Genomic DNA, 14,217 nt, shown 5'->3' on the forward strand with positions numbered 1-14,217 from the left:
ATCATCCAACTACGTTATCAAATAACCCAACTATATCACCTACATAATTCAACCATATAATCTATTTAACCAAACTACTGTATATCATGTACATATACAAACTATATCAAATATACTGTATAGTTTAACAATATAAACTATATAACAAATATATAACCTATAGCCCAATTATATATCTTGTAACTTCTGATTAGGGAATCTTTTGGAACTTAACTGCATAGAGCCATCACTGACCTCGGGTGTCCCAGTCCAGGTGGGTGATGTAGCTTGTGGACCCCTTACACACTCCAATTCGTTTACTGCTCATCACATTGTAAAAATCCACAAAGTTGTCATAGGAAGCGACAGCCAAGTATTTACCAGAACCTGAAACAAAAAGAAACAACCCAAAAAATATACTTCCAGCAGGTTCAGACCCAAGATACACCCTGGAAATACCAAAAATTGTGCCTGCCCAATTATCTCCTCACCAGGGGAGAAGCGAATGTCAGAAATCACATCCTTTCTGTGGTGAAATGACACCAAGTCCTCCAGCGTGTCTGCGTTGACAATTAAAAAACTTCCGTCATTTAGACCGACGGCTAAAGCTTTTCCATCTGGAGAGAAAGAACAGCACCGACCACCTGGGGGCAGTAGAGAGACACAGACAAGTGACAATACTGGAACACTTGCACAGATGCAATTTTTTTGTGTAGTTAGTGGCTTGAAAATGCTCATTTTACATGTGAATTTAAAAGTTGCAACCAGTAAGTCCATATCACCCCAATATCAGGGTTACCTCTCTTCAGAAGATACAGACTGCACTGCCATGGAATCCTTTTTTCCTGGTGCCAACATTGCAGCATACATGTGGCAGTATGGTGCCATGGATTGGTGCCAGGAAAGAAAAACTTAAATTATTTGATTCCATTTTCCTGCCGCCAACAAGCATATTACCCCATGCATGCTGCCATGGATTAGCACCAAAAAAAAGGAAAACTATGGTAAGTATCTGATACAATTTTCCATTTTTATTCTTTCAACTCAACAAGCATTATTATTTGTAGAACAAATCAGGTCTCATCAGACTGTAGTCCCCCATGTGTGTTTCTCCTTATCCGGGGTACTGACAGAGGTAGAGGAGCCAGTTTGGGTGCATTTGTACAAATAGATGGTTATGGCAAGTAAAAGAACTCTGGTGTGATGATGCCCCACCCCAGCTGGCTAACAACATAGCCAATGTCCACCTTGAGAGATACCATTTTTGGAACTTGCCTTTCTTCAGTTTGCGCACAGCAAGCATGCAGTGGCTGGGGGAGAGGTCCCAGATGCGTAGGGTCCTGTCATCGCTCACAGTGGCACAGATGGGTAAATGCGGGTGGGTGGCCAAACCCCAAACTTCTCCCTCCATGTGTCCCTAGGGAGCACAAGTTGGTGTTAGCTGAGATTCTAGACCAGTGATGGCGAACCTTGGCACCCCAGAGATTTTGGAAATACATTTCCCATGATGCCCAACTACACTGGAGAGTGCATGAGCATCATGGGAAATGTAGTTCCAAAACATCTGGGGTGCTAAGGTTCGCCATCACTGTTCTAGACTATAGCATGCCAAGGCCAGGCAGCATCAGGTCATGCTACACTCACCTGGACTAGGAGGGTGACCGGTCCACTCTTGTCTACCTCCAGGATCTCTCCATTCTTTGTTCCCACCAGGATATGGCCGTGTCCCAGAGATATGGCACGGATAGAAGGGTTATCTTCTAATAGGAGCCCTGAAATGGAAGTGGATATACAGTATACTGCAAGTTAAAGGACAGCATTTCTCTAATAGAAATATATGAAGCCACGAATACCATTTTTATAATACATCAGTAACTCTTTTCTTTATCCTTGTGAACCCTTAAGCTTAAAGAATAACTCCACTTTTGTTGAGAAAAAACAATTAATTTTACTTTGTGGTGTTATTTGGTTCACCGTGTCACAATTTTTTGAGATATAGGTTTGTTTTATTACAAATGTATTATCACTAACATATGCATATTCCAAATATATGTGGAGGCAATAGTTTTTACTGATACCCAATTTAAAATTTTTGACACCATCGTGTTTTCATAAGAGTTTTCCAACTATTGTGATTTATTTTATAACACATCATTTAACCACTTAAGCCCCGGAGGATTTGGCTGCTAAAAGACCAGGGTTTTTTTTGCGATTTTTTACTGCGTGACTTTAACTGACAATTGCGCGGTCGTGCGACGCTGTACCTAAACGAATTTGACGTCCATTTTTTCCCACAAACAGCTTTCTTTTGGTGGTATTTGATCACCTGTGCGATTTTTTTAATCATGCGCTATAAACAAAAAAAGAGCGTCAATTTTGCAAAAATAACAATATTTTTCACATTTTTTTATATGAAATTCCCCAAAAAAAAATGTAAAAATCAAAATTTTTTAACATTTTCGGCCAATTTGTTTTATGCTACATATGTTTGGTAAAAAAAATTGCAAAAAGCGTATTTTGATTGGTTTGCGCAAAAGTTATCGCGTTTACTAACTAAGGGAAAGATTTCTGTCATTTTTGGTGTTTTTTTTTTTAACGCGTAATGGTGGCGATCTGCGTTTTTTTGGCGGGACTGCGACATTGCGGCAGACAGATCGGACCCTTGACTGACATTTTTGACACTTTTGGGGTTACCAGTGACATTACTGCAGTAATCAGTGCTATACATATGCACTGTTACTGCAAAAATGACACTGGCAGGGAAGGGGTTAACTGTATTGGAGAGGGAGGGGTTAAGTGTGTCCTAGGGGCGTGTTTCTAACTGTAAAGGGACATGGCTATTGGTGTAAAAACAGAGATCAACGGTCCTACATAGTAGAACCGTCTGATCTCCATTTTTACACAGGGGAGAATGACAGGCGGCTTGTTTACATAAGCCGCTCCGCCTTTCTCCCTTCACAGGAGAGATCGTGAGTGACCGGATCGTGAGTGACGATCGGGTCCGCCGGTCACACGCACTGACTTGTCAGTGAACGAGCCGCGCAATTGGCTCACAAGTCAGTGACAGGCGAGTGACGTACCCCTACGTCACTCTGCCTGGCCGGGGCTGACCGCCGCAGTATACAGTCGTGCGGCGGTCGGCAACCGGTTAAAAGACGAGTGATGTTAAGAATTAGCGCTGTCTTTTGTATATGGGTACTGAGCTCCTGAAGAAGCGCGAAATTGGCACGAAACATGTTGGGCTGAGTGTACCCCAACATCAGACATACCCCTGCGGTGTTGTTTGTCCAGTTTTCCTACTATTGAGGAATACCCTGGTTAGGGGTTCCCAGTAGCAATAATATTGTTGGGCAAATGATCTTCAACACTGAGAATGGCTGTCTAGTTTTGGTACTATTCATTTGTATTTATGTTTTTGTACTATTATGAAATGTTTTAAAAAAATATAACAAAATCAATTTTAATCTTCTTAAAATTCTTGTAAGATTATAGCGTGCCATTAAAGTCCATCTTCATATGCAATTCTTTTCCAAGAATTAGCGCTGCACATATTGTTATATACAGTATTTTTGTACAAAACTACCAATACCTGGTCACATGATCATGGTATCACTGTGCTTGATTGGCCAGCAAACTCGCCTGACCTAAATCCCATAGAGAATCTGTGGGGTATTGTCAAGAGGAAGATGAGAGACCCCAGACCCAACAATGCAGACAAGCTGAAAGCTACTATCAAAGCAACCTGGGCTTCCGTAACACCTCAGAAGTGCCACAGGCTGATCGCCTCCATGCCACGCCGCATTGATGCAGTAATTCATGCAAAAGGAGCCCCGACCAAGTATTGAGTGCTTCCTATACTGTACATGGACAGACTTTTCACTAAGCCTACATTTCTGTATTAAAAATCCTTTTTTTTTTGGTCTTATGTAATATTCTAATTTTCTGAGATACTGAATTTTGGGGTGTGACTAGCTGTAAGCCATAATTATCAAAATTAAAAGAAAAAAAATGCTTGAAATATATCACTCTGCGTGTAACGCATCTATATAAAATACTTTATTTCTTATCAAGTTGGTATGGGTAAAGTTCCGCTTTAAGGATTGCTACAACTGTCCCTCAGTCAACATTATCCACATGTAATTTTAACATTAAGTATTAAATAACCTAAAGTATTATCTAGCACACCTTAAGGGCTTTTGCAGCTTGATGAATCAGGGCCATTGCCAGTTATTGGGAATCTGGAACATAACATGGACAGGTGTGACTTGTCTCTCCTCCAGGTCTCATGGTTTAGTCAACTTGCCCAATTTCCTATGTAAAGTCATTGGCAGACCAGTGCGGCTAAGCTAACAAAACACCAGGCAGCAGCTCACCTTTAGAACCAGGAGCCAACGCGGCTCTCTTGATTGCGTAGGTTTTGAGGCATCTCTCAAAGGAGTCATCCCACAAGGCGACCACGCCATCCTTCCCTCCGGTCACAAAACCCTGACGGAGGAAATGTAAGATGTCACTGTGCTCACCTTCCTTATAGAATACAAAGATGCAGAACCATTTCTGGGAAAATTCTCCTTTAATATTGGGGCAGAGGTGGAAATATTGGTACCTCTCTACAGATTATGTCAGAGCTATATAAATTAATAATACATGTATAATAATAGTAGCCTGTGACTGAGGTACGACCTTAGAGTGTAAGCTCTTCTGGTGCAAAGACTGATCTAACCAGCTCGGTGTTCTCTGTACAGCACTGCCGTATATGTCAGAGCTATATAAATGTATAATAATAGTGTGTGACTGTGGGGGACATTAGAGTGTAAGCTCTTCTGTTGCAAAGACTGATGTGACCAGCTTCATGTTCTCTGTTCAACACTGCAGTATATGTCAGGGCTATATAAAATGTATAATAATAGTAGCCTGTGACTGAGGTAGGACATTAGAGTGTAAGCTCTTCTGGTGCAAAGACTGATTTGACTATCTCTGTGTTCTCTGTACAGCACTGCCGTATATGTCAGAGCTATATAAATGTATAATAATAGTGTGTGACTGTGGGGGAGATTAGAGTGTAAGCTCTTCTGGTGCAAAGACTGATTTGACTATCTCTGTGTTCTCTGTACAGCACTGCCGTATATGTCAGAGCTATATAAATGTATAATAATAGTGTGTGACTGTGGGGGAGATTAGAGTGTAAGCTCTTCTGGTGCAAAGACTGATGCGACCAGCTCAGTGTTCTCTGTACAGCACTGCCGTATATGTCAGAGCTATACAAATGTATAAAAATGTGTGACTGTGAGGGGACAATAGAGTGTAAGCTCTTCTGGTGCAAAGACTGATGTGACCAGCTTCATGTTCTCTGTACAGCACTGCCGTATATGTCAGAGCTATATAAATGTATAATAATGGTAGCCTGTGACTGAGGTAGGACCTTAGAGTGTAAGCTCTTCTGGTGCAAAGACTGATGTGACCAGCTCAGTGTTCTCTGTACAGCACTGCCGTATATGTCAGAGCTATATAAATGTATAATAATAGTGTGTGACTGTGGGGGACATTAGAGTGTAAGCTCTTCTGGTGCAAAGACTAAGGTGACCAGCTTCATGTTCTCTGTACAGCACTGCCGTATATGTTAGTGCTATATAAATGTATAATAATAGTAGCCTGTGACTGTGGTGTGACATTAGAATATAAGCTCCTCAGGTGTAGAGAGCGATATGATTGGCTCAGTGTTCGCTGTACAGCACTGCCATATATGCCAGAGCTATATAAATGTATATTAATAGTAGCCTCTTGACTGAGGTAGGACATTAGAGTGTAAGCTCCTCTGGTACAGAGACTGATGTGACTGGCTCAGTGTTCTCTGTACAGCACTGTGGTATATGTCAGAGCTATATAAATGTATAACTGTGTGTGACTGTGGTGGGACTTTAGAGCGTAAGCTCCTCTGATGCAGGAAATTACAATTTTCATAAGTCTCTTGCTCAACTGAATATACAGCGGATATCCAAACATCCAATTTCATATAAAACATAGAAGTGTGGGAAGGGATTAAACCTCTGCTGTGTTCTCCCACCTTATCCAGGGCATGCATGCTGAATACGGGACCATCGTGAGCCTTCACCGTCTTCATGAGGAACAGATCCCTCCATATACACACGTCTCCTGTGCATGTCCCGGAAAAGGACATCTCTTCCGTCCAGCCGTACACTGCGCACATCATGGTGTCAATCTTTGTGCCGCCTCCCATAACACCTTTACGTCCTATCAGCCCCCCGCCTGCAATAAAAAAAGATCTTTTGCTCTTATAGACAATCTCACGGCATCATCATTATTATTATCGCCCTTTTCAGTCATGGTTCCTTCCGCTGACACATTTTAGAGCAGATCTCCCGGTTAATTTTTTTTTTTTTTTATAGCTTGCCTAGCCTTTTCAATTAAAAAAAAAAAAAAAAAGACAAAATTTATTAAAAAAAAAAAAGACAAAATTTATTAAGAAAAAAAAAAAAAGACAAAATTTATTAAATAAAGAAAAAAGACAAAATGTATTAAAAAAAAAAGACAAAATGTATTAAAAAAAAAAAAAAAAAAGTCAAAATTGTAATTACCTCCAGCGATGGCCTCCACTGAAACTCCACTCTGCAGGCAGCTACAGATCCTCTTGCAGGTTGAAGGATGGCCAGCGTCATTCAACCCACTTCCTCTGAGCCCAGGCTGTCATGGACCCTCCCCCTGGGAGTTACATGACCATGTCGGACAGGGCTCATAATACAGAAGGCTGTGCTGATGTCATAACATCTATGTAGTTTTGAAGACCACCACAGGTAGAAGATCTGAAGACATTGTGGGGGTTCATTTACTAAAACTGGAGAGTGCAAAATCTGGTGGAGCTCTGCATGGTAACCAATCAGCATCCAGGCTTTTTTGTCAAAGCTTAACTGACCAAGCTGAAAGGGGCTGTAAAGTCAGGAAGGTTTTTTTTATCTTAATGCATTCTATGCATTAAGATAAAAAAACCTTCTGTGAGCAGCAGTCCCCCTCAGCCCCCCCTAATGCTCACCTGAGCCCCCTATTGATACAGCGATGTCCATGACTGTCTCAGCCATCCAGGTTCTCCTCCTCATTGGCTAAGACACAGCAGTGGTGACACTGGCTCCCGCTGCTGTCAATCAAAGTCAGCTAGCCAATCAGGAGAGAGAGGGTGTGGGGCCGAACCACAGTTCCATGTCTGAATGGATAAATAAAAATAAATAAATAAATTTAAAAAAAACGCTGTGGGAATGACGTGCAGAGAGGGGAATTTAACCACTTAAGGACTGCCCGCCGCAGTTATACTGTGGCAGGCTGGCCCTCCTGCGCAAACTGCCGTAGGTATACGTCGGTCGCTCTCCTGCAGTGGGGACCTGGATGCACGGGGCAGGCGGCTCCGATTGCCGCCTGACACCCACGATCGCTCCCCGCTGTGAGAGAAGAACGGTCAGCTGTTGTAAACACAGCTGACCGTTCTTCTCTCTGGAATGATCACAGAGCGCCTGTGATCCTTCTATATAGGATCACAGGTCTCTGTGATCATTTCACAAGCCACGCCCCCATACAGTTAGAAACACACCCCTAGGTACACATTTAACCCTTTGATCGTCCCAGGGTTAACTCCTTCCTAGCCAATAGCATTATCAAAGTAACTGCATATTTTTAGCATTGATTACTGTAGTAATGTCACTGGTACCCCCAAAAGTGTCAAAAATGTCAATTAGGGGTCCGATCTATCCGCCGCAATGTCGCAGTCCTGCAAAAAAATTGCAGATCGTCGCCATTACTAGTAAGAAAAAACAAACAAACAATAAAAATGACAAATCTTTCCCGTAGTTAGTAGACGCGATTACTTTTGCGCAAACCAATCAAAATACGCTTATTGCTATTTTTTTTACCAAAAATATGTAGCAGAAAACAAATTGGCCTAAAATGTTAAAAAATCTTGATTTTTTATTTATTTTTTTTTTGGTAATGTTATATAGCAGAATGTGAAAATTATTGTTTTTTTTTTTCAGAATTGTCGATATATTTTTGTTAATAGTGCAAAAAGTAAAAATTGCAGAGGTGATCAAAAACCACCAAAAGAAAGCTCTATTTGTGGGAAAAAAAAGGCATCAATTTTATTTAGATACAGTGTCGCACGACCGCGCAATTGTCCATTAAAGTAACACAGTGCCGAATCGCAAAATATGGCCTGGTCATTAAGGAGGACAAATCCTTCCCGTCCAAAAGTGGTTAAAGTAGAGTTTGGCTTTGAATCCTCCTCACCCCCACCAATTTACCTTTTAATAGGCCCTGTTGGAGCAAGCAGACTCCAGAACCATTGTGCATACTTGCAGGAATACTCTGAGTGTGCTGTAGACCAATGATCTGGAGTGGCAGCCATTCATTTGGTTGCAACTATCTGATTGGCTTTGATTGGCGTGGGTGGTAGAGCTGAAGCTTCACATGGACACGCTATGCAGCTACCTCAACAATGCAATCCAGATTTTTCTCAGGTTCTCACCTGCACGCCGCCAGAACTTGATGTGCTTCACGCCAGCAGTGATAAGCTTGTCAGGCATATAGGGGTTAATCTTCACCACGAATATCTTCTCTTTACTTCCTCTGAAAATATAGAAGGGAATGATGTCACTCGAGTCACATGAATGGCTGTCTCTAAAATCCAGTATGTACTTTCATGTCAATGAATATGAATTTCCTTTCCAGGGGTCCTCCATGCTCTGCATCAGTCCAGGAAAATCTTCCTTCTCTTTCATGCATTCTTTATTGGCGAACTTTAACTATAGGCAAAACTTTTTTTGTAGTTTTGGATAGAATGCAGAATGCTTCTCAGTTTTTATTGCTGGCTGTGCCCCCCGATAAGGAGATTCCCCCTCTCTTTTTGTCCTGTTTACCATTATCATTGAAAGTAAAAGAAAATTTCAAATTTTGGGTTGTCCCCTTGAAAAGTAATAGATGGGAAATCTTCCAGTGGGGACTCTAGTTCTGGTGATTTGGGGTATTCCCTTAATTTGCAGGGATTTCCTCTCACTTCCTGTTTAGCTATGGGACAGGATGTAAAGGGAAATCTCTGCTATGGGAAACAAACGGTGAAAAAAAAAAAAAAAAAAATCGGACAGGGGTTATAACCCTCCCTTTCTCTTTCGAAATAGATCAGTGGATGGAAAGCAGCCTCAGCCTAGTCTTCTCCCAGGTCATGCTCTCAGATGCGTTTTGCCCCGCACACAGGGCTTAGTCAAATGACTACGACTAGGTCCTAAGGGTGAGGCGAAATGGGTCAGTAGCCTTGGAGGAGCCTAGGCTGAGTTCATCCACTTATCTAGTACATAGGCTGCTTAGGAGTGCGGCATCTCGCAGTCACACTTTGCACAATAAGCTAGGATGGGCACTTATAACATCGGCACCCAAGAGTAGTGGGTCACCGGAGTGGGATAGATGGGCGATTGGAGCAGCGCTCTAAGAAACGAAACAGGTCATAGCATGGTACAACACGTTACTTTTTCTGGCATCCAATATCCATAGCAGGCTTTTTCGACCATTTTACCAAAGAGGATAAGAATATTAACTTAAATTATCTCTCTAACTCACAGCTTATTAGCACCATCAGTCATTTGTACATTGATGGTCAGTAATGAAATATTGCTTTACGTTGGGGGTCAATAATGAAACATCCCTTACATTGATTTTTAGTTGGGAAATGTTCCTTAAGTGGTCAGTAAGGAATGAGCTCCTTATTTTTGTGGTCAGTAAGAAAACATCCTCTTACCTTGGTGGTCAGTAAAGAAATGTCCCCTTATTTTTGAGGTCAGTAAGAAAACACCCCCTTACTTTGGTGGTCAGTAGGAAAACATCCCCTTACCCTGGTGGTCAGTAAAGAAATGTCCCCTTATTTTTGTGGTCAGTAAGACAACATCCTCTTACCTTAGTGGTCAGTAAGAAAACATCCTCTTACTTTGGTGGTTGGTAAGGAAACTTATTTTTGTGGTCAGTTAGAAAACATCCCCTTACCTTGGTGATCAGTAGGAAAATGTCACCTTATTTTTGTGGTCAGTTAGAAAACATCCCCTTACCTTGGCAGTAAGTAGGGAAATTCCCCCTTATTTTTGTGGTCAGTAAGAAAACATTCCCTTAACTTGGCAGTCCGTAGAAAAATGTCCCCATATTTTTTGTGGTCAGTAAGAAAACATCCCCTTACCTTGGTGGTCAGCAAAGAAATGTCCCCTTATTTTTGTGGTCAGTAAGAAAACATCACCTTACCTTGGCAGTCAGTAGGGAAATGTCCCCATATTTTTTTGTGGTCAGTAAGAAAACCTCCCCTTACCTTGGTGGTTATTAGGGAAATGTCCCCCTATTTTTGTGGTCAGTAAGAAAACATCCCCTTACCTTGGTGGTCAAAGGGGGGGATAGATATGAAGGTGTACCTAAAACAGCACCTGTCCCTTCCCCAAAACATATGTGGAGATGGCAAAGGAGGAGTGTCTCGGGGAAATTTGTCCATCCAAATTCCCCTGGGACACTCCTCCTTTGCCATTTCTACCTTGGTGGTCAGTAAAGAAATGTACCGCGATAGGCTCGCAAGTCAGTGACAGGCGAGTGACGTACCGATACGTCACTCTGCCTGGCCGGGGCTGACCGCCGCAGTATATAGTCGTGCGGCGGTCGGCAACCGGTTAAAAAAGAATAGCGCACACATGCAAAAGAAATGACTTTCAAATATGGAGACAATCCATAAATAAAAAAATGGATTTTTGTAAAATCTTACCGTAAAATCCTTTTCTCTTAGCTCATCGACAGACGTAGTCCTCGGTGATACACCACCTTCGGGTTATGTTACCTCCGCAGGAGCAGGACTAGACAGGAAATTAAAAAGCTCTGGCCACACCCTAGGGGCAGTCCCAGAGGGTATATCCTCTCTCTCTCTGCCTCAGCAAATCAGTTATGTGAAAAAGCAGTGCTTAGAGAATCTAACCCAACCCAACTCCAAAACAGAGGGGCGGGGACTACGTCTGTCGATGAGCTAAGAGAAAAGGATTTTACGGTAAGATTTTACAAAAATCCATTTTTCTCTAGCGCTCATCGACAGACGTAGTCCTCGGTGATACACCACCTTCGGGACGTCCCAGAGCAGTATCACAACTGAGGGGTGGGAAAATGGAAATCAAATCCCAATCTAGAAGGCCCAACCGGTGCCAACTAGAAGTTTACAATGCTCATCCTTAATGATGAGACTCAACAAAAAAGAGAAAAACTTTTTTTTTTTTTTTTTTCAAACCGAAAAAAACCCTCGAGGTAGACCACCGGTCTCCTCAAATTGCGGCCTGCAAAACCTTGCGGCCAAATGAGGCATCCGCCGATGCCGTCACATCAATTTTATAAAATTTTGTAAAGGTATGTACCGACGACCAGGTGGCCGCCTTACATACCTGGACCACTGACGCCTGATGGCGAAAGGCCCAGGAAGTACTGAGCGCTCGAGTGGAGTGCGCCCTAACAGGGAACGGAGGACTCTGACCCTTAATAGAATAAGCCTGTACCACCGTTTGTCTAATCCATTTGGCAATGGTCGCGGCAGATGCAGGCAAACCCTTTCTGGGGCCATCCGTGATCACAAAAAGTGAATCCGTCTTACGGAATGATTCCGTAGCTTTCAGGTATACCCTGATTGCCCGAACCACATCTAAGGAATGCAACACATGTTCCCGATGATGCTTGGGCTGAGGACACAAGGAAGGTAGTACAATATCTTCATTCAGATGAAAATCTGAAACCACCTTGGGAAGAAAAGATGGCTTAGGATGAAGTACTACCTTATCCCTATGAATCACTAGGTATGGTGACTGGCATGATAATGCAGCCAGTTCTGACACCCTGCGAGCAGAAGTAATAGCCACCAAGAAGTCCACCTTCTGGGATAGAGTAAGCAAGGGAATCTCCCTGATGTTTTCAAAGGGAGGTTTCTGTAGAACCGACAAAACCAAGTTAAGATCCCAGGGCGGTAAGGGCGCGCGGACTGGAGGAGCCAGGTGCCGCACCCCCTGGATGAAATTCCGCACCAAGGATTTGGTAGCTAAAGGCTTCTGAAAGAAGATTGCTAATGCTGAAACTTGACCCTTGATGGTGCTCAAGGCTAGCTTCTGCTCAACCCCTTGTTGCAAAAAGGCCAATATTCGAGTCACCGAATAGGTACGTGGAGGAAATCCTAAAGATTCGCACCATGCAATATAAGTCTTCCATGTGTGATAATAGACTTTGCTGGAAGTCGCTTTCCTTGCTTTAATAAGGGTAGGAATGACTGAAGTAGACAAACCTCTGTCCTTCAGTACTTGGGTCTCAATGGCCAGGCCATTAAAACCAGCGACTGTAAAGCACGAAGGTAAATAGGTCCTTGAGACTACAGACACTCCCTGAGACGAAGTTCCCACGGAACGTCTGCGACTAACATGTCCAAGTCGGCCAGGCCGGCTTGAAGAGGCCAGCCTAGAATTTCTAGGACCACTGGCGCTGATTGGATCTGAACCAGGCGTCCCTAGAGCTATCTGGCCCCGACCATCCGAGAAAGTCTGGTCGTTTTCTGTTCCCACACATTTATCAGATACCTGATAGTTATCAGGAAAGGTGATCTTTTCTGGTTGAACCTCAGGGACCGAAGTCACCCGACTAGAGGCTACTTGGCCTATCTGGTCAATCAGATCCGATTCCTGTGAGGTATCGGGACTAATCTTAGGAAAAGGTAAAGGAAAGATCTATACAGGGAACGGTAACTACCGCTTCCTGTACTTAAATGTTGGAAGGGAAGAATCGCACCGGTAGTAGTGGTTGATGCTCGATCTAATGTCCTGAATACCGGTGAAAACGTCCCCCCACCCTGAAATCGGGTGGGGGCGCACCTTCAGGCTGTGTACTCCTTTACTTCGGGTTTGGCTGGGTTGGTCCTCTGCTTGTCCGACCAGCCCTTCTTGAACCCTCCTGGAGGAGTCTTGCCTTTCCCGGGAGTACCAGCCGGGCGCCCTTTATGGGCGGTAAAGAAAGGTCCTCGCTTGTTGCGAGGTCCCTTAGCTTTTGCAGCCTGTGGCAAAAAAGTACTCTTGCCCCCGGTGGCATCCTTAATGATTTCATCTTAGGTTGGCTCCAAATAGACGATTCCCCTGGAAAGGGAGATTGGTCAAAGTCTTTTTGGAACCTAGGTCAGCTGACCAGCATTTTAACCACAGCACACGTCTGAGGATCACTGCTAACTTAGATGCATGCCCTAACAAGGGAGTAGTGTCCAAGGCTGCGTCACAGATAAACCGTAGCCCTTGTATGATCTGTTCTATCAAATCAGATGTCTCCTGGGGAATATCTTTTCCCCTAAGATCTTGGCGTACCATTTTCGCCCATTCCGTAAGTGTCTGGGAAACTAGACCAATAACAATTACTGGTCTAAATGCTGACCCTATCAGAGAAAAGATAGTGCGGGACTCCGCTTCTATCTTTCGATCCACCGGATCCTTAAAGGACGAAGTGTCCTCCACTGGAATAACCGTGGCTTTATTCAGCCTGGAAATAGGCGGATCCACGACTGGTGGTACCGTCCATTTCTTAATGATGGACTCCTCAAATGGATAGCGTCTAGCAATACGCTTGGAAATAGTAAAGGTACGTTTAGAATGCTCCCATTCTCCTTTAATCTGATTACCAAAACATTTAGGTACAGGAAAAGCCTTCGCCGTCTTGATGGGCTTATTAGTCCCAAAAGGCCTCTCTGTTTCAGTTGCCTCTGCCGGTAAAGCCTCAAGTTTTAAGGTTTCTTGCACTGCCACAACTAGTGCGTCCACCAATGCTTCTTCCTGAATTATAGCAGGAGAAGAAGCGTCCTCCTCACTGTCTGAGGGGGCTTTACCTGGGATAACAGCCCTTGCAGAGGAACCTGCAACTGCAGTGACCATCTCTGAATCAGAGTCAGAGGTGTCAGATAGTATAGGGGTAGGCGGGGGTCGCTTCCTTGACCCCCGTCCCTGACAGGCCGCCTCCACCCGAGCCACCATAGACTCCATAATTGCTGTAAATGACTCTATACTCTGTGCACCGGCGGGTCCCGAGGCCCCCTCGAGGGAAACAGGTGGGGGAATATGTGTGGCAGGGTCCATAATAACTCCAGTTACTTCCTGGATGATATAATTCAAAGTAAAGAAAAAACTTTTTTTTTTTTTTTTTTTTTTTTTTTTTTGACCCTCA

At 43.4% G+C, this 14,217-nt stretch overlaps 1 protein-coding gene across 1 annotated transcript in view; it reads right to left on the reverse strand.

The window, feature by feature from the left end:
• EML5 (EMAP like 5) overlaps positions 1–14,217 on the reverse strand; it is a 335,723-nt gene that overhangs the window by 85,169 nt on the left and 236,337 nt on the right. Inside the window, 7 exon segments of the mRNA XM_082242783.1 lie at positions 235–366; positions 471–623; positions 1,255–1,396; positions 1,624–1,751; positions 4,353–4,464; positions 6,041–6,243; positions 8,504–8,604. Of these exon segments, the coding sequence (XP_082098909.1) occupies positions 235–366; positions 471–623; positions 1,255–1,396; positions 1,624–1,751; positions 4,353–4,464; positions 6,041–6,243; positions 8,504–8,604 (971 nt within the window).

The sequence above is a fragment of the Pelophylax lessonae genome (genome assembly GCF_965119305.1).
Source record: "Pelophylax lessonae genome assembly, chromosome: 13".
Lineage (NCBI taxonomy): Eukaryota > Metazoa > Chordata > Amphibia > Anura > Ranidae > Pelophylax > Pelophylax lessonae.